The sequence below is a fragment of the Chrysochloris asiatica genome, unplaced genomic scaffold (assembly GCF_000296735.1).
Source record: "Chrysochloris asiatica unplaced genomic scaffold, ChrAsi1.0 scaffold00090, whole genome shotgun sequence".
NCBI classification, from domain to species: domain Eukaryota; kingdom Metazoa; phylum Chordata; class Mammalia; order Afrosoricida; family Chrysochloridae; genus Chrysochloris; species Chrysochloris asiatica.
Window position 1 is genome coordinate 1,938,601 of NW_006408608.1, and position 20,002 is coordinate 1,958,602.

The 20,002-nt window shown below is 45.4% G+C and overlaps 1 protein-coding gene across 1 annotated transcript in view; it reads right to left on the reverse strand.

Annotated features, from left to right (window-relative positions):
- The window catches only part of IGSF21 (immunoglobin superfamily, member 21), a 211,819-nt gene that overhangs the window by 8,127 nt on the left and 183,690 nt on the right, over window positions 1-20,002 (reverse strand). Inside the window, exons 4-5 of the mRNA XM_006866336.1 lie at window positions 12,809-12,924; window positions 8,345-8,819 (exon numbers count right to left, since the gene is read on the reverse strand). Of these exons, the coding sequence (XP_006866398.1) occupies window positions 8,345-8,819; window positions 12,809-12,924 (591 nt within the window). The remainder of the gene's footprint in view (window positions 1-8,344; window positions 8,820-12,808; window positions 12,925-20,002) is intronic.

A 20,002-nucleotide genomic window follows, 5' to 3' on the forward strand; every position in this document is an offset into this window, starting at 1 on the left:
CCATCCATCCATCCATCCATCCATCCATCCATCCATCCATCCATCCATCCATCCACTTATCCACTCATCCATCCATCCACTCATTCATCCACCCACTTAAGCATGCTTCATTCCATCTATCCATCACTCATACATCCATTCACCCTTCTACCCATCCATCCATCCACTAATCCACCCACCTACCCACTCATCCATCCATCCATCCACCCACCCATCCGTTCATCCATCCATCCATCCACCCATCCATCCACCCACCCATCCGTGCATCCATCCATCCATCCATGCATGCATGCATGCATCCATCCACCCATCCATCCATCCATCCATCCATCCATCCATCCATCCATCCACTCATTCATCCATCCACTTAAGCATGCTTCATGCCATCTATCCATCACTCATACATCCATTTACCCTTCTACCCATCCATCCATACACTTATCCACCCACCTACCCACTCATCCATCCCTCTATCCACCCAACCATCCATCCACTCATCTATCCATCCATTCATCCACTCATTTGTTCATCCACTTAATTTCATTCCATCCATACATCATTCCATTATATCATTCATACATCCACCCACACACCTAAACATTTATCATTCCATTAATTGATTTTCACTCATCCATCCATCCATTCATCCACCCATCCATTCACATACGCACCTACAAACCTGCTAATCTATTTACCAATTCTCTCATATGCTACATCCATCTAATTCTTTATTATAAACTTAATCTAACCATAGTGTCAGTCATTACATAGAACAATGTTGGGCATACTATGATGAGGGATAACAGCATATGTTTGTTGGGTACTTACTCTTTCACTATGCTAAGAATTTTGTATGCAATGTTTTACTTAATCTTCACAACCTAGAAAAAAAACTATTAATTAATTAGTAAACACATTTTATTAAATAATATATCTAACATTATTCAGAGACCTGTACTATGTGAACAAGTCAAATCAAAGTCTTGCTCACATGCAGCTTAAATTCTGTTGGCTCATCTAGACAATAAATAAATATGCAGTATACTGCAGGTAAAGATAAAGGCTTTGCCAGAAAATAAAGCAAGACAGGAATGGAGGGGGCCAGGAAGAAGGGGTCGTTTTAGAGAGGATGACTACAGAAGCACTCTCTGAATAGAAGACTTTTGAACAGAGACCTGAGTGGAGAAGAAATCAGGACTATCTAGGGAAAGACTAAGGAGCTCTGGTAGCGTAGTGGTTACGAATTGAGCTGCTATCCTCAGGGTCAGCAGTTCGAAACTATCAGCAGTTCCATGGGAGAAAGATGAGGCTTTCTGCTCCCGTAAAGATTTACAGCCTTGGAAACCCTGGACAGGGTCACTAGGAGTCAGAACCGACTCCACAGCACACAACAACAACAGGATTAAGAGTGTCTTAGGTAGAAAGGACAGCCAGAGCACAACCCCAGAGGTGGGTCTGACTTAGCATGTTTATAGAATGAGGAGACCACTGTGACTGGAAGAGTTGTAGAAGGTGAAGGCTAAGGTATTGGGATTTGGTTCCAAATTTGGTTTTAAACGTCAGTTTGTTGAACTGTTTTTTTCATTTGTTTGTTTTACTCTATGTGTATTTTTAAACTATGATATAATTTACATACAGGGAGATGCACTATTTGTAAGTGCACTTAGTGAGTTTTAAGACTTGTTTACACCTGTGTAACTACCTTACCAAACACATGAAGAACATTTCCATCACTCCAGAAAGTTCCCTTAGGCTTCCTTCCAGTTAATTTCCATTCCCCAGAGGCAAACATTGCTCTGGTTTCTACCACCAAAAATTTGACTTTTCTAGAATTTTCTTATGACTAAAATCATGGAACATGTACTCTTTCATTCAACATACTGTTTTGACACCCATCTATGTTGTTCCATGTATCAGGAATTCATTCATTTGTATTGAGAAGTATTTCACTATGTTTTGTTGTTGTTAAGTGTCATCGAGTTGGTTCTGACTCAGTGACCCTGTACAAGGGTTTCCTAGGAGCCGCTGGTGAGTTTGGTGAACCACAAGATTGGCGGTTCAAACCGACCTTGTGGTCTGGTGCTTTATCCTACAGTGCAACACCAGAACTGTAGGCATTCACTCTCTGAATGCACAATCGATTTTATTAATGATGTGCATGGGTTATTTAAGGTTTGGGGTTATGATGAATAATTGCTGCTGTGGGTATTCATTTTGTGAACATGTGCTTTTATTTATCTTGGGTAAATGCTTAGGGTTGGATCTGCTGGGTCACAGATGTTGTTGTTAGGTGTCATCAAGTTGGTTCCAACTCATAGCAACCCGATACACAATAGAACGAAACACTGCCTGGTCCTGTGCCATTCTCATCATTGTTTGAGACTATTGTTGCTACCACTGTATCAATCCATCTCTTCAGAGGTCTTCCTCTTTTTCGCTGACTCTCTACTTTACCAAGCATGAGTCCTTCCCCAGGGACTGGTCCCTCCTGGGAATATGCTCAATGTAGGAGAGACCAAGTTTCACCATCCTGGTTTCTAAGAAGTATTCTGTCTGTACTTCTTCCAAGACAGATTTGCTTGTTCTTTTGGCAGTCCATGGTACTTTCAATATTCCTCTCCGACATCATAATTCAAAGGCACAATTCACATTCTTCTATGGTCTTCCTTATTCATTGTCCATCTTTCATATGCATCTGAGGCAGTTGAAATAACTAGGAGCATTATTCTTGTTGTTAAGTGCCGTTGATTTGATTCAGATTATAGTGACCCTGTATAAGGTTTCCAAGTGGTGGGTTTGAAATGCAGACCTAGTGATTAGCAGTACAGTGCTTATTCTACAGGGCCACATCATGATGTCAGATAGGGACATTTGTATTTTTAAATTATGATAGGGTACTTTTTGAAACTTTTCATAGTGAATTGAGTGAAGGTTTATAGAGCAGATCATCAGTTTTACATTCAACAAATCAGACATTTTGCTTCAACTCAATGATTGTAATTCCCTCCAAGTAGCAAATGGTATCCCATGGCCTCCCTGTGGTTCTTATTCCCTTCCATTCCACCCCCCTTCCCAACACTTCTGAACTTTGTCCTTAGGGAAATGTTGCCCTTTTAATCTTGAATGACTGTCCATTTTATGGTGAGCACACCTCACTAGTGTTGTGTCCCTACGATATACACATACTGGTTGGTTAAAAATTGGACCATATTGGGTAAGTTCTGTTCCAGACCTGAAGAGTGGCTGAGGACCCTAGCTTTGGGTTCCTCCAGTCTCTTTCTGACCAGTAAGTCTGGCCTTTTAAAATTAATTTTGAGGGTTTTCCCCACATTTTCTCCCATTCTAAAGTGATCCCTTTCAGAGCAGTTGGTAGTGATAGCTAGGCACCATCTAGTTCTTCTGGTCTCAGAGTCATGGAGACTAATGCTCACATGTTCCGTTAGTTCACTGGACCTAAGTGATTCCAAGCATGTTCAGTTCTCATCAATATTTTTTCTTAGTGTTTTTGTTTTATAAACTTTATAAGAAACTGCCAGTGTTCCAAAGTGGTGCTGCTCTTTTAAAGTAGCCCTGGTGCCACAGAAGTTAAGTATTCAGCTGTCAACCCAAAGCTTGGCAGTTCAAACTCATCCAGCAACTCTGCAGGAGAAAAGATATGGGAATCTGTTGCTATAAATATTACAACCAAGAATACCTATGGGCAGTTCTACTCTGGCTGTAGCCAAGGTTGACTATTTTAGCGACTGTTAAAAGACATCTCAATGAGGTTTCAGTTTTTATTTCTCATTAGAGTGCTGGTGTGGTGCTGTGGGTTAATGCACTGGACTATAAAGTCAGTTTGAACTACAAGTTCGGCAGTTGAAGCTCACCAGTCACTCCCTGGAAACCCTACAGAGTGGGTTGACCAAGTTCTGAGTGTGGAGAGAGGAAAGGGTTGGTATGGGTCGCAACTGACTTGAGGGCACTTAACAACAACCATTACTAATGATGTTGAGAATTTTTCAAGTATTGGTTGTTCATTTGTATATATTTGTTAAAATGGAGTTTTCTTTTCATTGTTGATTTGTCGTCGTCTTTAAATACTAGAGGTACAGGTCTTAAGTCAAGTAAGTGGGAGTATGTCTTATGTCAAGTAAGTGGGAGTATGAAAAGACAAATGTTTTTCATTTTCATAGTGGTGCGTTCTCCTTATGAGCAGAGGTTCTGAATTTGGATAGTCCAATTTTATCTTTCATTTAGTGTTTGTGTGTGTGTATGTGTGCATAGTGTGTGAGTATGCGATCTCTTTAAGAAAACTTTGCCCACTTCAATGTCACAAACATATTTACTTAAGTTTTGTTCCAGAGGTATTATGATGCTGGGTTTTACATAAAGGCCTATGATTCATCTTAAATGAATATTTGAGTGTGGTGCAAGATTTATTTTCCCCTTATGTTTATCCAGTTGTTCCAGTACCATTTGTTGAAAAGATTTCACTTTCCACACTGAGAATAGCCCCGGGCCCTTTGTCAAAATCAATTGACTCTGTCTGTGTGGGTGTATTTCTAGACTCTGTTCTGTTTTATCAACCTATTTGTCTACCATTGGAGGGTTATGGGTGTGGAGCGGTATGTGTCATGATGTGATTTATACTTTTTTAAAGGATCAATCAGAGTGGAGACTAGACTAGGGCAAAGTGGAAATAGAATGATCAGTTTGGATGCTATTACTGTGATCCAGGTATGAACAGATGGTGGTTGCAGAGAAAATTGTGAGAAGAGGAAGGCTTAGGATACATTCTGAGGTTCAGCCCCTCCCCCCAGGGCTCAATGATGACTGAGATGTTGAATCTGAGAAACTCCATTGCTGTTGAGCCGATTCTGACTCGTACTGACCTGAGAGAGCAGACAAAATGGATGACTCCAGGGCATCATCAACAGGAGGAATGGAGTTGCCATCTACTGAGATGGGAAAACTGATGAAGGGGTACAGTAGGGGTGGAATTGGGATGGTGAGTTTGGACAAGTTAGGTCTTAGAGGTCCATAAAACCAAACCAGTTGCTGCTGAGTCCATGCTGACACATGATGACCCTATGTGTGGCAAAGTAGAACTGTGCTCCCAAGGTTTTTAAAGGTAGACTTGAATCTTTGAACTTCAGTTAGCAACTGGGAGTGCTAAATGTTTGCACTACTCAGGCACTTCATATAGATCAGGGACTTGAGAATAGATCGATGAGTATGGGACACAGGGGAACTAAAGATACAAATGTAGAAGCCATTAGAAGTCATGGGATTGGGCTGAGATGACCAAGTTCTGAGTGTGGAGAGAGGCAAGAAAAGATCCAAGGGCTGGGTCCTGCTTGAGGTCAAAGAGGAGGAAGAAGCAGCAATGGAAATGGAAATGCAAATGAAAATCAGGAGAGGGTAATGTCTTGGAAAGTCAAAGGGGGAAAGGTGCTTCAAGAAGAAGGGCATGATCAACTGGGTCAGATGCTCTAATAGGTCAGGTAAGATGATGACCAAGAGCTGAACCACTGGATCTGGCCATTGGTGACTGTGATGAAGACAGTTGTGAGGAAACAAAGTCTGGTAGCCATGGATTCCAGCAATAATGGCAGGGGCTGGCTCTTCCAATGACTTTGGGGCACGGAAAAATGGAACCATCCCCAGAAGAGGCTGTGGAACAAGGGCAGATTTAGTGAAATGAGAAGAGCATGGTATGCTTCTATGATGACAGGAAGGGTCCAGCAATGAGGTGGAAACGGACAATGCAAGGATGGAGGAGACCCTTACGGACAGCGGCACTTTGTTGGTGAGAGGAGCTGGGATGCAATAAACAGGTGAGGAGAGCTGGTTCCAGATGGAAGCAGGGCCAGCCCATTCTTTGTAAAGGAGGTAAGGCAGCTTGGGTAGAAGGAATAAGAAAACAACGTCATGTTCTGATTTCTTCTATTTACCACCTTCATTTTAAAGATGTAAAAAATCCAGGCTCATATTGGAACATTGGTTTGTCCAAGGTCACTCAGTTAACAAGTAGGGAACAAGAGCTCTAGAGTTCCCGGATGGAAGATGGAAGTTCCAAGATAGAGTTCCAAGATGGAAGATCAGCAGAGGAATTCTCAGCTGGAAGGCCTGAGGGAAGGTCAGAGAAGTCTTCTGAGCTACAGAGGATGACATTTGAGCTGGAAATGCCATTCCAGGCAGGAAGAGCAAGAGCAAAGACCTATTGCAGAGAGATATGTCCAACCTCCACTGGCTCAGCATTCAAAGTCCTGGTCAGATGACTGGATTTTGTCTCCAGGGGCCAGCTCATCAATCCTCTGTTTCCACCCCTAGCCAGAGAGCAGGGGAGTAATGTGCTGATAGTTTTGGATGCATACACTTAGGACCCCTTTGATTCACTCCTATTGTTCACACCCACCCACCACTTCAATGCATCCTTACCACAATCCCACTTGGTGGGCTACACAGTGGTTAAGAAGTCTAGAGTTGGACAGACCAGGCTGGGTGACCTTGGGGACACTACTGTAAACATCAGTCCCCCCATCTATAAAATGGGAATGTAAAGACCTTACAGGTCTTTACAAAGATTAAAGGAGGTATTGTGAAACAAGCACCTGATACAAAGCCTGGTTTCTAGCATGTATTAAACACATCTTCACCACCTTAGTTCTCAAACTGACATCTATTCAGTTGAACACTTTAAAAAGGTCTTGTGCAGCAGATTTGCCCAATGCAATATGTCGTTTGATTTCCTGACTGCTGTTTCCATGAATGTTGACAGTGGATTCCATTCCAGCAAAATGAAGCCTTTGACAACTTCAATCTGTTCTTCTCCCCATTCAGTAGGACAGAAAACTGAGGCTCAGAGACATAAAATGCCTGAGCGCTCACCAGTTGATAATAGCAGAGGTAGGATGAGGAGTCAGCTCATGGGTCTCCCTACTCACTCACCCAGTTTGACCCCTTCACACTGGTGTCCTTGCTGTGTTCCCACATTCCCTGTGTGTACACACATGCAGTGAGTGTGAGTGGGTCATCTCTTCTCTTGCTCTGATAGGGGTGGGTTGGGGGAAGCGCCAGTTAACCTAGCCATCTGTGATCAGGGCCAGGGCAGGCAAGTGCTTTAATTTGGCTTAGAATAGGAGCATGATGGAGGGAGCAGGTCATTGGAAGCCCCCTATTGTTAGGTGATGCGAGCTACAGTTCACCTCTTGCCAGGTGTTTTGGAGTCCTTGTCTGGTCCCTCATCTTCAGTGGGGTGGGGCAGGGAGTCATCCCATGGGAAACTGGCTCTAGGAGTCTTGTGCATTTCTGGTAGAGAAAATTCCACATCTTCTCTTTCCCTGCCCCAACTCATGTTAAGAGAGAAGTATTAGGGGAATGGTTAGTTCTTAAGGGATTGCTCTGGGGATGTTCACAGTTGGTGCTCTGTGGGATGAGAAAGCAGATCAAAGGTTAGGACTTGGGTTTTCAGGCTGAGCGGGCCTTGGGCATCTGCTTTCCAATCTGTGACCACTTATCACACACACAAATAACACAAATTACATTCACTGACTTAAAAGTCTAAGTCAGAGTGATCTCATCCCATGTCCTATGTGTTCCTGACCCATCAAAGCCTTCTATTCATAAATCCTGACCCTGATCCAGCAAGCCCCTGGCCTACTGTGTTTATGACTCTTCCTTGCAACTGTCTTCTTACGTCATGCATTTCTTATTATTTTCTGAAGACCCCCTAGTTCCCTTCTAAGTTCCTAACTGGAATCTGAAAAACCACCTCTATTTCAGAGTTTACCTAGTAAAGTCCCTTGTTGCCCCTCGCCTCTTGTGTTCTGACCCCCTATCCAGCAAACTTCCTTAAGAATCTGAGTGCCATCTCGGACTCCAGTTTCTCTATCTGCTCCTGGCTACCAAGGTTATCTGCAGCCCAAGAACCCTGTAGGATGTATGGTACATCCTAACCTCTCTGCCTATGTTTACAGTCCCATTGGGGAATGGGTTGTCTTTGTTATGTTGATGTTGTGATGGGCCAACCTCTTTTGAGACACAAAAACAATTAAACAAGCAAGCAGGGGAGAGATGGTGGAAGAGAGATGCCAAGAAACATGGAGATCCCCAAGGAGCCATGAAGCAGAAGCTGAAGAAGCAAGGAGCTGACACACAGAGACTTCCTCTAGAGTTGGTACTGTGAATTCAGACTTCTAGCCTCCTCAATCGTGAGACAACAAATTTCTGTTTTGAAAGCCACCCACTTGAGAGATTTTTGTTACAGCAGTTCCAGATATCTGAAGGCAGACTCTACTCCGAGGCTCCCCACCGCCCAGGCCCGCAGGGCACCTGCAGAATAGCCCTGACTAAGTCTTACCCAGCGTAACCTCAGCCTGCATGGGCATCGACAAAGCAGGGTGCTTAACCTCACAGCTGAAGAGGGCCTCGTTGTCGATCTGCGGGTTGAGGGTCCAGGTGAGCAAGGCGCGCACCTCCACGGTGCCGTCGCTGCCTGGGGCGTGGCTGTGACGCAGGAAATAGATGGGCTCCGCGCTGTGGACCCAGCGGGGGAACTCCCGGCTCACTACAGTCTCCGGAATGTTCTCAGTGGTGGGCTGGAGGAAAATGCTGGGCTCTGGGGTTAAGCCTCGGGAGGGACGCTCCGTGTAGGGGCGCCCACCCCGGTTCTCAGCATCCAGCAAGGACAGCGATTTCTGCACCTTGGTGTCATCCAGATCTCGGTGGAGGAGGCTGCGGAAGGGCCTGCCGTCTTGGAGGGGACCAGAGCTGGCAATCAGAGGCTCCGACAGAGGCACTGCATCAATAGCTTCCCCATCTCGTTTGAAATAAACCTGAAATTGTAAAGAGGTTGTGGGAAGAGGTTTTGTGGGGCTGACCTTGCCCTCCCAGTGGTCTTTCAACATAACTAGCACAGGACACGAGGTCTTCTGGAGCGTCCTCCTCTGAGTGGCATTCTCAAGGTACCCTCCCCCATCTATTTCTTTCCTGCCAGCACCCCCAAGGCACTGTGAGTCTGCATGGCCCCCAGCAATACACACAAAACAAACCCTGCAGATGGATGATGCCTGCCAACTCCATCATGGACCAGCTGGTCAACCCCAGTGTCCTCACTGATAATGGGGAATAAAAACACCTACTTTGTGGGGTTCTTAGAGGCTGAAGTCAAATCATGTATGGCAGGAGGAGGGGCAAAGATGCTGGACACAGGTCTGGCAGCACCTGGGCTTTGCCAGAGGGAGGCCCGTGTCCACTTGGGGAGAATGCATGGGCACCAAGATGAAAGGAGATGTCAGGAGAAGCCACAGGAAGGAAGGGTCTATGTGTATGTGCATATTAGAGACTGGAAGCAGAGAACAGGTGTGTGTGTGGGAGGGAGAAAGGTGTGGGGACGAGGCTAAAGCAATCGTCTTCTCACTTTCTCTGCAAATGGGAAATTCAGGTTTTGAGCTGTGATATTTAATTTAATTTGCTGTCTTTTTATTTGGGTACATGTGCCCAGAGGCCTGTGGGGACTAGGTGTATTTTTTAATAAATCAGATAAATAAATCGATAGGAGACAGGGAGAGAGGAGAGGAAGAAACAGCTCTTAGAAACACTGGGGAGCGGGGAGGAGAAGATGGCAGATGTGGGGAGAAGAGAGACAGGCTTCAGGGCCAGAGGAGGTGGGAGAGGTGTGGGGGGTAGATGAAATTTGGAAAGTGGAAAATCTGTCAGAGTTTATATAGCTCTAATGAAGAATCTTTTATGCACAGAATGGTCTGCTTTGGGTTTTTCTTTCCTCTTTTTTTTTTTTTTTGAAAAGTGCTTCAAAAGCAGGTTTGTAATTTATATCAAAGAGTTCCTTTCAAGTTCTGATGTCCCAGGCAAAAAAAAAAAGATGCCCGGAATGTGGAGTGATGAGGTTCTTTTATACACACACGCACACATGAACACAAGGGAGCTTCTGAAAGTTCATGGAAAAATGGAATTAAAATATAGTTTCTCCACAAACTTTCTAAAACGTTCATGGGTGTATATATGTGTAGACAGATAGATATGCATGTATCTATATACACATATGTGTGTGTGTATATATACATGTAGAGGGAGTGCAGTGGTGGGTCCATAGGATAAGCACTGGACTGTGAATCACAAGGTCAACGGTTTAAGCCCACCAGCTGTTCCACTGGAGAAAGATGAGGCTTTCTACTTCTGCGAAGATTTAAAAAGCCTCTAACACCCTACACAGGGTCACTGTGAGTCAGAACCGGCTGCTCCTTGGAAACCCTAGACAGGGTTGCTATCAGTTGAAACTAACTTGACAGTATATATATATGTTGTTGTTAAGTGCTATCGAGTCGGTTCCGACCCATAGCGACTCTGTATAGGGTTTCCAAGGAGCAACTGGTGAGCTTGAACCACCGACCTTGTAGTTCAAATGGCTTTGCAGTCTGGCACATTAACCCACAGCGCCACACCAGATATATATATATATACACACACACACATACATAATAAGAAGCTCTGGTAGCATAGTGGTTACGAGTTGGGCTGCTAACCTCAAGGTCAGCAGTTCAAACTACTAGCTGTTCTGTGAGAGAAAGATGAGGCTTTCTGCTTCCATAAAGATTTACAGCCTCGGAAACCCTACACAGGGTCGCTATGAGTCGGAACCGACTCCATAGTACAGTACCACCACCATGTATATGTATGTACGTGTCAGTTCCAACTGATAGCAGCCCTGTCTAGGGTTTCTGAGGAGCAGATGATGGGTTTGAACTGCTGACCTTGAAGCTCAAACTGACCTTGCAGTCCAGTGCTTATCCTACAGAACCACTCCAGGATATATATGTTTGCATCCTCTTGTGATACAGTGGGATAATATATAAATATACATATATTTACATATGGGAGCACAGTGGTTCCATAAGGTAAGCACTAGACTACACATCACAAGGTCCTCTGTTTATGCCTTCCAGCCACTCCCTGGGAGAAAGATGAGACTTTTTGCTTTCACAAAGATTTAAAGCCCCAGACACCCTATACAGCAGGGGTGGGGGACCTTTTATTTCTGCCAAAATTGATAGCATCATTTGTGGGTCATACAAAATTATCAACTTAATAATTAGCCTGCTATATTTGGTCAAATATTTAATTAACTCACCCTGGTGTTCAAGCTGACTTTGCAGTCTTGTGGATTAGCCCACAGCACCACACCAGGACTTCCCAACCTTGTGAGTCAAACCGAACCTGTGGCACTTAACAAGTCCTGGTGTGGCACTGTGGGTTAATGCGCTGCACTGCAAGGTCAGTTTAATCAGAAGCTCGGCGGTTCAAGCTCACCAGCCGCTCCTCGAAACCTTATACAGGGTCACTATGAGTTGGAACTGAATCAATAGCACATAACAACCACAATAATGTGATAGCTGGAGTCCAGGTGTGGCACCGTGGAATAAAGCACTGGACTGCAAGATAGGTTTGAACCACAAGGTCAGTATTTCAAAGTTACCAGTTGCTCCTTGGAAACCCTATACAGGGTTGCTTTGACTCAGAACCACTTAACAACAACAACAACAATGTGATAGCTGGAATCCAGGTGTGGCGCTGTAGGATAAACATTGGACCGCAAGATTGGTTTGAACCACAAGGTCAGTGGTTCAAACTCACTAGCTGCTCCTTGGAAACCCTATCCAGGGTCTCTATGAGTTGAAACAAACTCTCTGGCACTTAATAACAACAACAATGTGATAGCTGGAGTCCTGCCTGGTGTGGTGCTGCCGGATAATGTACTGGACCGCAAGATGGATTTGAACCACAAGGTTGGTGGTCCAAACTCACCAGATGCTCCTTGGAAAACCTATACACGGTCACTGTGAATCAGAACTAATTCAACTACACTTAACAGCAACATAGCTGGAACTGCGGGTGCCTTGGTCAGGCCAGACCAAATTATTTCCATGGGTGGGCTGGATGTTCCCCACCTCGGCTACACAGGGTCACTATGAATAGAAAGTGACTCAAGGGCACTTAACAACAACATATAATATTGTATTGCTGGCAGGTAAGGGGCGCATAGGTCATAGGTCTCCCAGCAGCCCCAAAGTTGTGAGTAGCTTTCTCTGAGCTCTCTGGAAGAAGGGTTTGTCTTTGAGGGTCAAACCAGTTTCCCTGATTTTAGTGAGGCAAGACCTCTTATGGGATCAGAAAAGGAAAATGTGGGCCATGTCCTACTTTCAGGAATTGGTGGCTTTGAAGCTGCAATTCAAAAATCTGTCTCCTCAGGACTATGGAGCGTGCATGCAGAAAAGCCCTCCCAAAGGCTTGCCTCACTCAGCAGCTTCCTGCCCAGTCCTGGACCTCTGCTCTTCTCCCCTGCCCACGCTCTCTCCCGGAAAGGGCCATGAACTTGGAGCTGGAAAACATGAACTTGAGGGCTAGCTTGGTGAAGAGCTCTAAGGTTGACCCTGTGCAAGCTCCTTCCTGTCTCCGGGTGTGGGTTGGGTACATTCTGTACAATAGCAGGGCTAGGGTTGTGCTTGATGCTACAGTCCCCTAAGGATTCCTCTTGGGGTGAAATTCTAGGGTTCCCAGGACCAGGAGAAATGAGATTCTCTGTGCTAGGAGTCTGGGAAGAAAGGAGATGCATGAATGCCAGAGCAGGACAGGGCAGGCTCATCAGCAGGGTCAGACTAAGGCAGAGGGCAGCAGAGCTGACCTAAGCCGGTCACACCTTTGTGTCCATTCTCAGGATGGGCAGAGTGGTGCCACCTGCAGATGGACAAGCCATGGAGCAGGGTGTGTGTGACAGGTGGGGAGGGGCTGGCCACTGCGGGGTACTCACCACGGGTGCTGGTTTCCCGCCAGACACGATGCAGACCAGTGTGAAGTTCTGGGCTTGGTAGCGGCTGAAGGGGGCTGGATTGTCAGCGGCCACCACTTCGATGGAGGTGGGAGGAGCTGCCCAAAAGGGAAGCACAGGAAGACAAAGATTTAACAGGAAGATTCCAGAAGAGTTCACCCATTCCCTAAGATGGTTCATGTCCCAGAGGAAGTGCTGGGGGGACGGGGCATTGCACTGTTGACGTGGACCACAGTGGGGCTACAGCCTAGTGGACGAGGCACGCGTGAGCCAAGAGATGACTCAGGTAAATGTGCCAAGTGCAACCAGCTATTGGAAGTTCTGGAAGTCCACCCTGAAGAAAAGACCTGGGCTGCTGCCTGAGGAAGCAGTGGTGTGTGGAAGGTGAGGGACATGTAGGTGCAGATGCTCATTGACAGGAAGGCTCAAGGCATTATGTTCTTGTTATATGCCGTGGAGTCGGTTCCGACTCATAGCGACCCTGTACAGGGTTTCCGAGGCTGTAAATCTTTATGGGAGCAGAAAGCCTCATCTTTCTCCCACGGAACAGCTGGTAGTTTCGAACTGCTGATCCTGAGGTTCGCAGCCTGATTCGTAACCACTACGCTACCAGAGCTCCTTCAAGACATATGAGGGGGCATCACAACAGACCAGTACAGGGACTAGGGGGCACAGAGGATCCAGCGGGGCTGAAGAGTTGTGACCTGCAAAGAATGAACTAGCTCATGAGAGTCGACTATGAAATTTTCAGGCATTTGTGAGCTGATTGTAAAAGTGCTGGCAGCTTGAATTAGACTCCAGTGGGTATTTATACACCACAGAAATGGGCAAATGCTACAAATCAGGACTTTCTCCCCAACCCCCAGAGAACCAGTTTATGAGCTGTTAATGGACTGACTGAATTGTGTCCCCTTAAACTATGTGTGTTGTTGAATTCCTTGTTCTATCTGTGCTCCTGTTTGGAAATAAGGGGGTTCTTTTGTTAGACTAATGAACCCATGCCAATTGGGATGGACTCTAAACCTTGAATTATAAAAAGACGAGAACAGACACAGAGGGGAAGGCAGACGGCAAGGAATACCACGGAATGTCAAGAATCTCTAGAAGACACGGGAAACTAGGAGAGATTTTCATAGAAGGAACTGGCACAGCTGAGACCCTTCTGTGGACTTTCAGCCTCCAGAACTGTGAGAAAATAAGTCTCTGTTCTTTAAAGCCCGCACTGTGGTATTTCTTTTACGGCAGCACTGGGTTGCTAACACACCAACACATGGCTGGTTATAGGGTTTCCTTCTTTATCCTGAAAGCAGTGGGGAGCCATTGAAGATTTTAAATAAGAGCCCTGGCATGATCTGACTCATGTTTTGGAAAGAATGAAAACAGAGCGTGGAGTGACTCTAGAGAGGACTGGAGCTTAGACTCCGGCGAGGGGAGTAAAAGAAGAGAAGTAGGTGACTAGGAGATTTTTAGATCCGGAAGCTTCCCTCCCTTTCTTCTTTCTTGCTGGTCCTCTCTCCCAACAGCTGGCTATCTACTCCTCTCACCTGCTGTCACTGGCTTGTTTGCCTCTGCCCAAGCTGCCAGCACTGGGGGGCACTGGGAAGAGCAGATCCTGAGGTATCAGGTAGAATGGGGTCTGAACCATCTACCATCTCTATGTCCTTGGACAAGTTACCCAAACTTTCCAGGCCTCAGTTTCCCAATATGTTAAATGGGAATAATACTGGGGTCAATATGTTAGAAGGACAATATGGTTTTTACACACGGTGGGAAGTCGAGATCATGATGGTTCCTACTATGATCCCTCAGTCCTCTCACAGTCAGCTGGACAGACTCAGCCAGAATCCTGAAGCTTCACTTGACAACAGCTCTCTGCACTGGTTCACTCAGCCTTGGGCCACATGCAGCGGGGAAGCAGAGAGAAGGAAGAGGCATGGGCCTTTCCTTCCTGCAGGGGGTTTTCACTCCAGTTAAGTTTAATTAAATTCAACTAGCAGTTCCTGACACCTACTAGGTGCTGGGCATGGTGCCAGACACTTCCCGTAGGCGACCAATGACGAATTCGGTACGGTGTTGAGAAGCTCACAGTCTGGCGGGGGCGATAGACACATGGGCGACTCTATTTTAAACCCTCATGATATTAACAAGGTAGGCGCCGTTCATTCATCCACGCAGCCAGCACATGCTGCCAGCGAGAGTGGCGGAGCCAACAGGAAACAATGGGAGAACAATAGATGGAGATTTGTAATTAAGTGCAAGATTGGAAGAAACAGATGGTAAGTGGGGTAAGAATTCCGAGACGAAAAAAAACACACACACCAGAACACCCGAATTACCCAGAAGTCCCAGATATGCAATCGAACTTTTCTAGTACTCGACTGAAAACTTGGATCCCATAGCAAGAACCAACTCTGGCTAACACTTCACAGCCAGATGTTCTCAGCCCTTATTTTAACTCATTCGATTCTCATCGTTAGCTCTGAGGTGTGTTTATTTGCACATGTTTTACAGATGGAGGAACTGAAGAGATGAAACAACTTATCCAAGTTCACAGACCCAGTAGGAGGGAGAGCCAGGATTTGAATGCTGGCAATTCTGGCTCCTGAGCTCAACCTCGGATTTGAAGTTGTAATTCTTCAACCTTCAGAAAGAAAAGGGAAACCAACATGTACCATTAGATCCAAAATGGGGAGGCAATGATGGTCCAGTGACAGAATTCTCTCATTGTTTATTGAGATGTTCCAAGCCAGTGCACCTCATATATAACCACCAGTCATTCATCAGTGGAAGCTTGCACATTACCATGAACAGGTTTCAAGACTAACAAAACCTAGGAAAGGTCTGGCAATCTGCTCTGAAAAAAAAATCATCCAGTGCAAACCCTATGGATCACAAAAGTCTGATTTGCAAGTGATCATGGGGAAAACACTGAACTGGGCAGCACTTTGTTCCTCTGTGCATGAGGTCACCGTGAGTCAGGGGCCAGCTTGATGGATATTAACAAGAGCCATTTTAGCCTTCAAGAATATTTACTCATCCGACACACCTCAACTTCCATTGTTGTCAGGTACCATCGAGTCAGAACCGACTCATAGCTACCCCATGCACAGCAGAATGAAACAATGTCCGATCCTAGGCCAACCTCACTACCACCGCCACACTTGAGTCCATCAATGATGCCACCTGGCCAATCCATCTCGTTGGGGGTCTTCCTCTTTTTCTCTGACCCTCCACCTTACCCAGCATGACATCCTTCTCCAGCAACTGTTCTCTCCTGACAATATGTCCAAAGTATGAGAGATGAAGCTTAGCCATCCTGGCCTCCAAGGAGCACTCTGGTTGTACTTCTTCCAAAACAGATCTATTGGTTCTTTTGGCAGTCCATGGCACTTTTAGTATTCTCCTCCACCACCACAACTCAAAGGCATCAATTCTTCTACGATCTTCCTTATTTACTGTCCAGCTTTCGCATCCATATGAGGCTATTGAAAACACCATGGCTTGGGTCAGGCGCACCTTAGTCCTCAAGCTGACATCTCTTCTCTTCAATACTTTAAAAAGTTCCTGTGCAGCAGATTTGCCCAATGCAATACGTCGTCTGATCAACTTCCATGGATGCCGGTAATCCAGGTCCCTAAGGCCCTGTTCCCATGGGTGGTTCTACTTTTCTTGGTTGCCCCAAAGAGCAGAGACCATGTCAGTTAGAGCTGAGCATAAAACTCTGGCCGCAGTTGTGTGGCATGTGTGCCAGTATAAGTACACTTTCTGGGAATCCCAGCGTCTCAGAGCCGTGCATGAGCACCTGTAAAATCACTCATTCATTCTCTTACCTTCATTAAGGGTCTAGCAGGGATTCATCAGGCAACTACGACCTTCCTTACAGAATTACTTTGAGGAGTCATGCTTACTCCTTAAATGCTTATATAAGGTGACTGGCACAAAGTTAGCCTGAAGTGCAGGCAGCTGATGCTGTGAACTGTTGTCAAGTTGGCATCCAACTTACGGTAACCCTATGCATAATGGGGCATGATCCTGTCCCAAGTTACAGGTTACACATAGGACCATTGTGGCCCATAGGATTTCTACTGGCTGTTTTTGGAAACAGATTGCCAGACCTTTCTTCCGACTCTGTGTTAGTCTGGACGCTCCACTGAAATCTGTTAATCAGAGCAACACACAAGGCTCCACTGACAGGTAAGTGGTAACTACACAAAAGGTACATTCACTGAGAATCTAACCTGGGTCTCCCACACGCAGGGTGAGAATTCTACCACTGAACTACCAATACCCTCTCACAATGCGAGTGGTTATTGATGTCGTTAAGTGCCATCGAGTCGGTTGCGGCTCATAGCGACCCTGGATAGGGTTTCTGAGGAGCGGCTGGTGAGTTTGAATCACTGACCTTGTGGTTCAAACCAACCTTGTGGTCCAATGCCTTATCTCACAGCATCACAAGCTATTTTAACTAATGCTTCTTGTATTACTATTTATGGTGGTGGTAGTTACGTGCCGTGGAGTGGGTTCCGACTCATAGCGACCCTGTACAGGTTTCCGAGGTTGTAAATCTTTATGAGAGCAGAAAGCCTTATCTTTCTCCCATGGAACAGCTGGTAGTTTCAAACTGCTGACCCTGAGGTTAGCAGCCTGATTCATAACCACTATGCTACCAGAGCTCCTATAAGGGAGGCAATCTAGGACAGTGGTTAAGACTGTGGGCTCTAGATTTAGGCTACCCAGGGTGCAAAGACCATTTCTATTACTCACCAGCTGTGTGACTTTGGGCAAGCTACGTAACCTCTCTGAGCCTCACTTTCTTTATCTGAAAAAATGGGAATTATATAGGATATGTGTGAGGATTCAATGGTGTCATACCTGTAAAAGGCTTCGAAAGTGCACCCAACACATGTCAGCTTGTTATATTGGTGGTGTTATTTGCTAATGTTCCTTATTTGAGACTTCTCGCTAAAGACTGGGAGACAAAAGTGTGGTCTGTGTCTCTTGGGCATTGACAGTTTAGTCAGGATCAGAATATATCCTAGCCCTGCTATGCTCCAATGTAGCAGCAACTTGGTTTATATGACTATTGAGCACTTGAAATGAGACTTGTTGAAGTTCATATGTGCTGTAAGCATAAAACACAAATGGAATTTCAAATACTTAATTAAAGCAATGTCAACGATCTCATTAATATTTGTGTTTGATTGCATGTTGAGATGATAAAATCTTGGATATATTGGACTTAATAAATATATTAGTAAAATTAATTTCACTTGCTTTTTACTTTAAAAAATGTGGCTATTAAAAAACTGACAATTACATATGTGCCTTGTATTCAGTTTCTTATGGTCTTGTTGCTGTTAAATGTCATCAAGTCAGTTCTGACTCATAGAGACCCTGTCTAGGGTTTCTGAGGAGCAGGTTGTGGGTTTGAACTGCCAGGTTTGTGGTTAGCAATCCAGTGCTGCTAGTACAATGACAAAAGACTCCTTCATTCTTATATTCTGTTGTTGTTGTTGAGTGCTGTTGAGTCGGTTCCAACACATAACAATCCTGTGTAGGGGTTCCAAGGAGCAGCTGATAGCTTGAACCACAGACCTTGAGGTTCAAACTGACTTTGCAGTCCAGCACATTAACCCATAGCACCACATTAGGGCTCCTTCTTATATTCTAGACCTTCCATTTTCTAGGTTAAAAAACTGAGGTCAGCAAGAGGCAGAGATTTGCATAAGGTCACAGAGTAAGTCAGCACTAGGGCCTTCCCAATCACCCACTTACACACACACATCCGCATTCTGGAGATCTGCACCCCAGTCACGCACACCACCCACACAAACCCTGATTGGGAGCTGTGTTCCCGTCCCTCGTTATATTTCCGAGCAGGTGTTAGCAATATGTACAGTTAATCAAGCTCACAAGACAATAACGGATTTCAGTCGTGTGGATGGTGACACAACGGAGCTGCTAATATCAGCATGGACAGCCCAGGCTCCCCACTCTCCCCATCTGCATATTCCCTAGTCACTGTGTCCCAGGAAAATGCCACTCTGCATTTTACCTCCTGTCTCCTGGTGATGGGTTCTAGTGCCGGCAGTCAGGGAGCTGTCTGCACTTAGGAAAGTGACGAGGGTCCATCCCTAGCTGCTAATGGGTGTTTCACTCCACACTTCACAATCATCTCCCCTTCCTTTTCTCTTCCCCTTTCCCAACTAAGAACAATTCCACACCCCACTGCTTCTTAGGCTCAGCATCTACAGTCATCCTTTGCTCTTAGTCTTTGCCAACTCCATCCCCAACACCAACCCCATCCCCAACTCCATCCCCATCTCCACAAACCCTCCAGCCTTACCTTCATCCTCACCTCCATCCCCATTCCCACCTCTACCTTCAATCCCAACTCCATCCCCACCTCCACCCCCATGTCTACCGTCAGTCATCCCCAACTCCATTCCCACCTCCATCCCCGTCTCCATTCCCACCTCTACCTTCAACCCCACCACCATCCCCATCTCCATTCCTATCTCTACCTTCAACCCCAACTCCATTTCCACCTCCATCCCTATTTCCATTCCTACCTTTACTTTCAACCCCAATTCCATTCCCACCTCCACCCCCATCTCTACCTACATCCTCACCTCCATCCCTACCTCCATTTCTTTTCTGTGTGTGTGTGATTTACTCAATTCTTTACATTTAGCAAACTTCATTTTACAGGTACAAACTCAGTGAACTATAATTGTGATATTCACAAGCAAATCACAGGACTCAAAAGCAAATCACAGGACTCAAAAAGAGTATCAATTCATAGTACAGCCTAGGTGTTGTGGCCCAGTGACCCATGTTACAGTGGTGTGATAGTGAAGGTTTTGTGTCAGCTTGACTGGGTTTGGAAGTTAAGATGTGGTTATCCCCCCATAGTTAACGCTATGGTGATTGGCTATGAGCAGCTGATCAATTGAAAAGATGTTTTCTTGGAGTTGTGGTCTGCTCCCAATGTAAGTGACATGCAGTTAAAACTTGATTCCTTTTCTGCTGGGGACTAGACTCTAGAATTATAAGCCATTTCCTTGATATAAACTTCTCTTTCTCTCTCTCTCTATAAGTTTCACTGTGTTTTCTTTTTAATGTTTTATTGTGAATTATGTGATAGTTTACATGGGAGAACATTAGTTTTACATT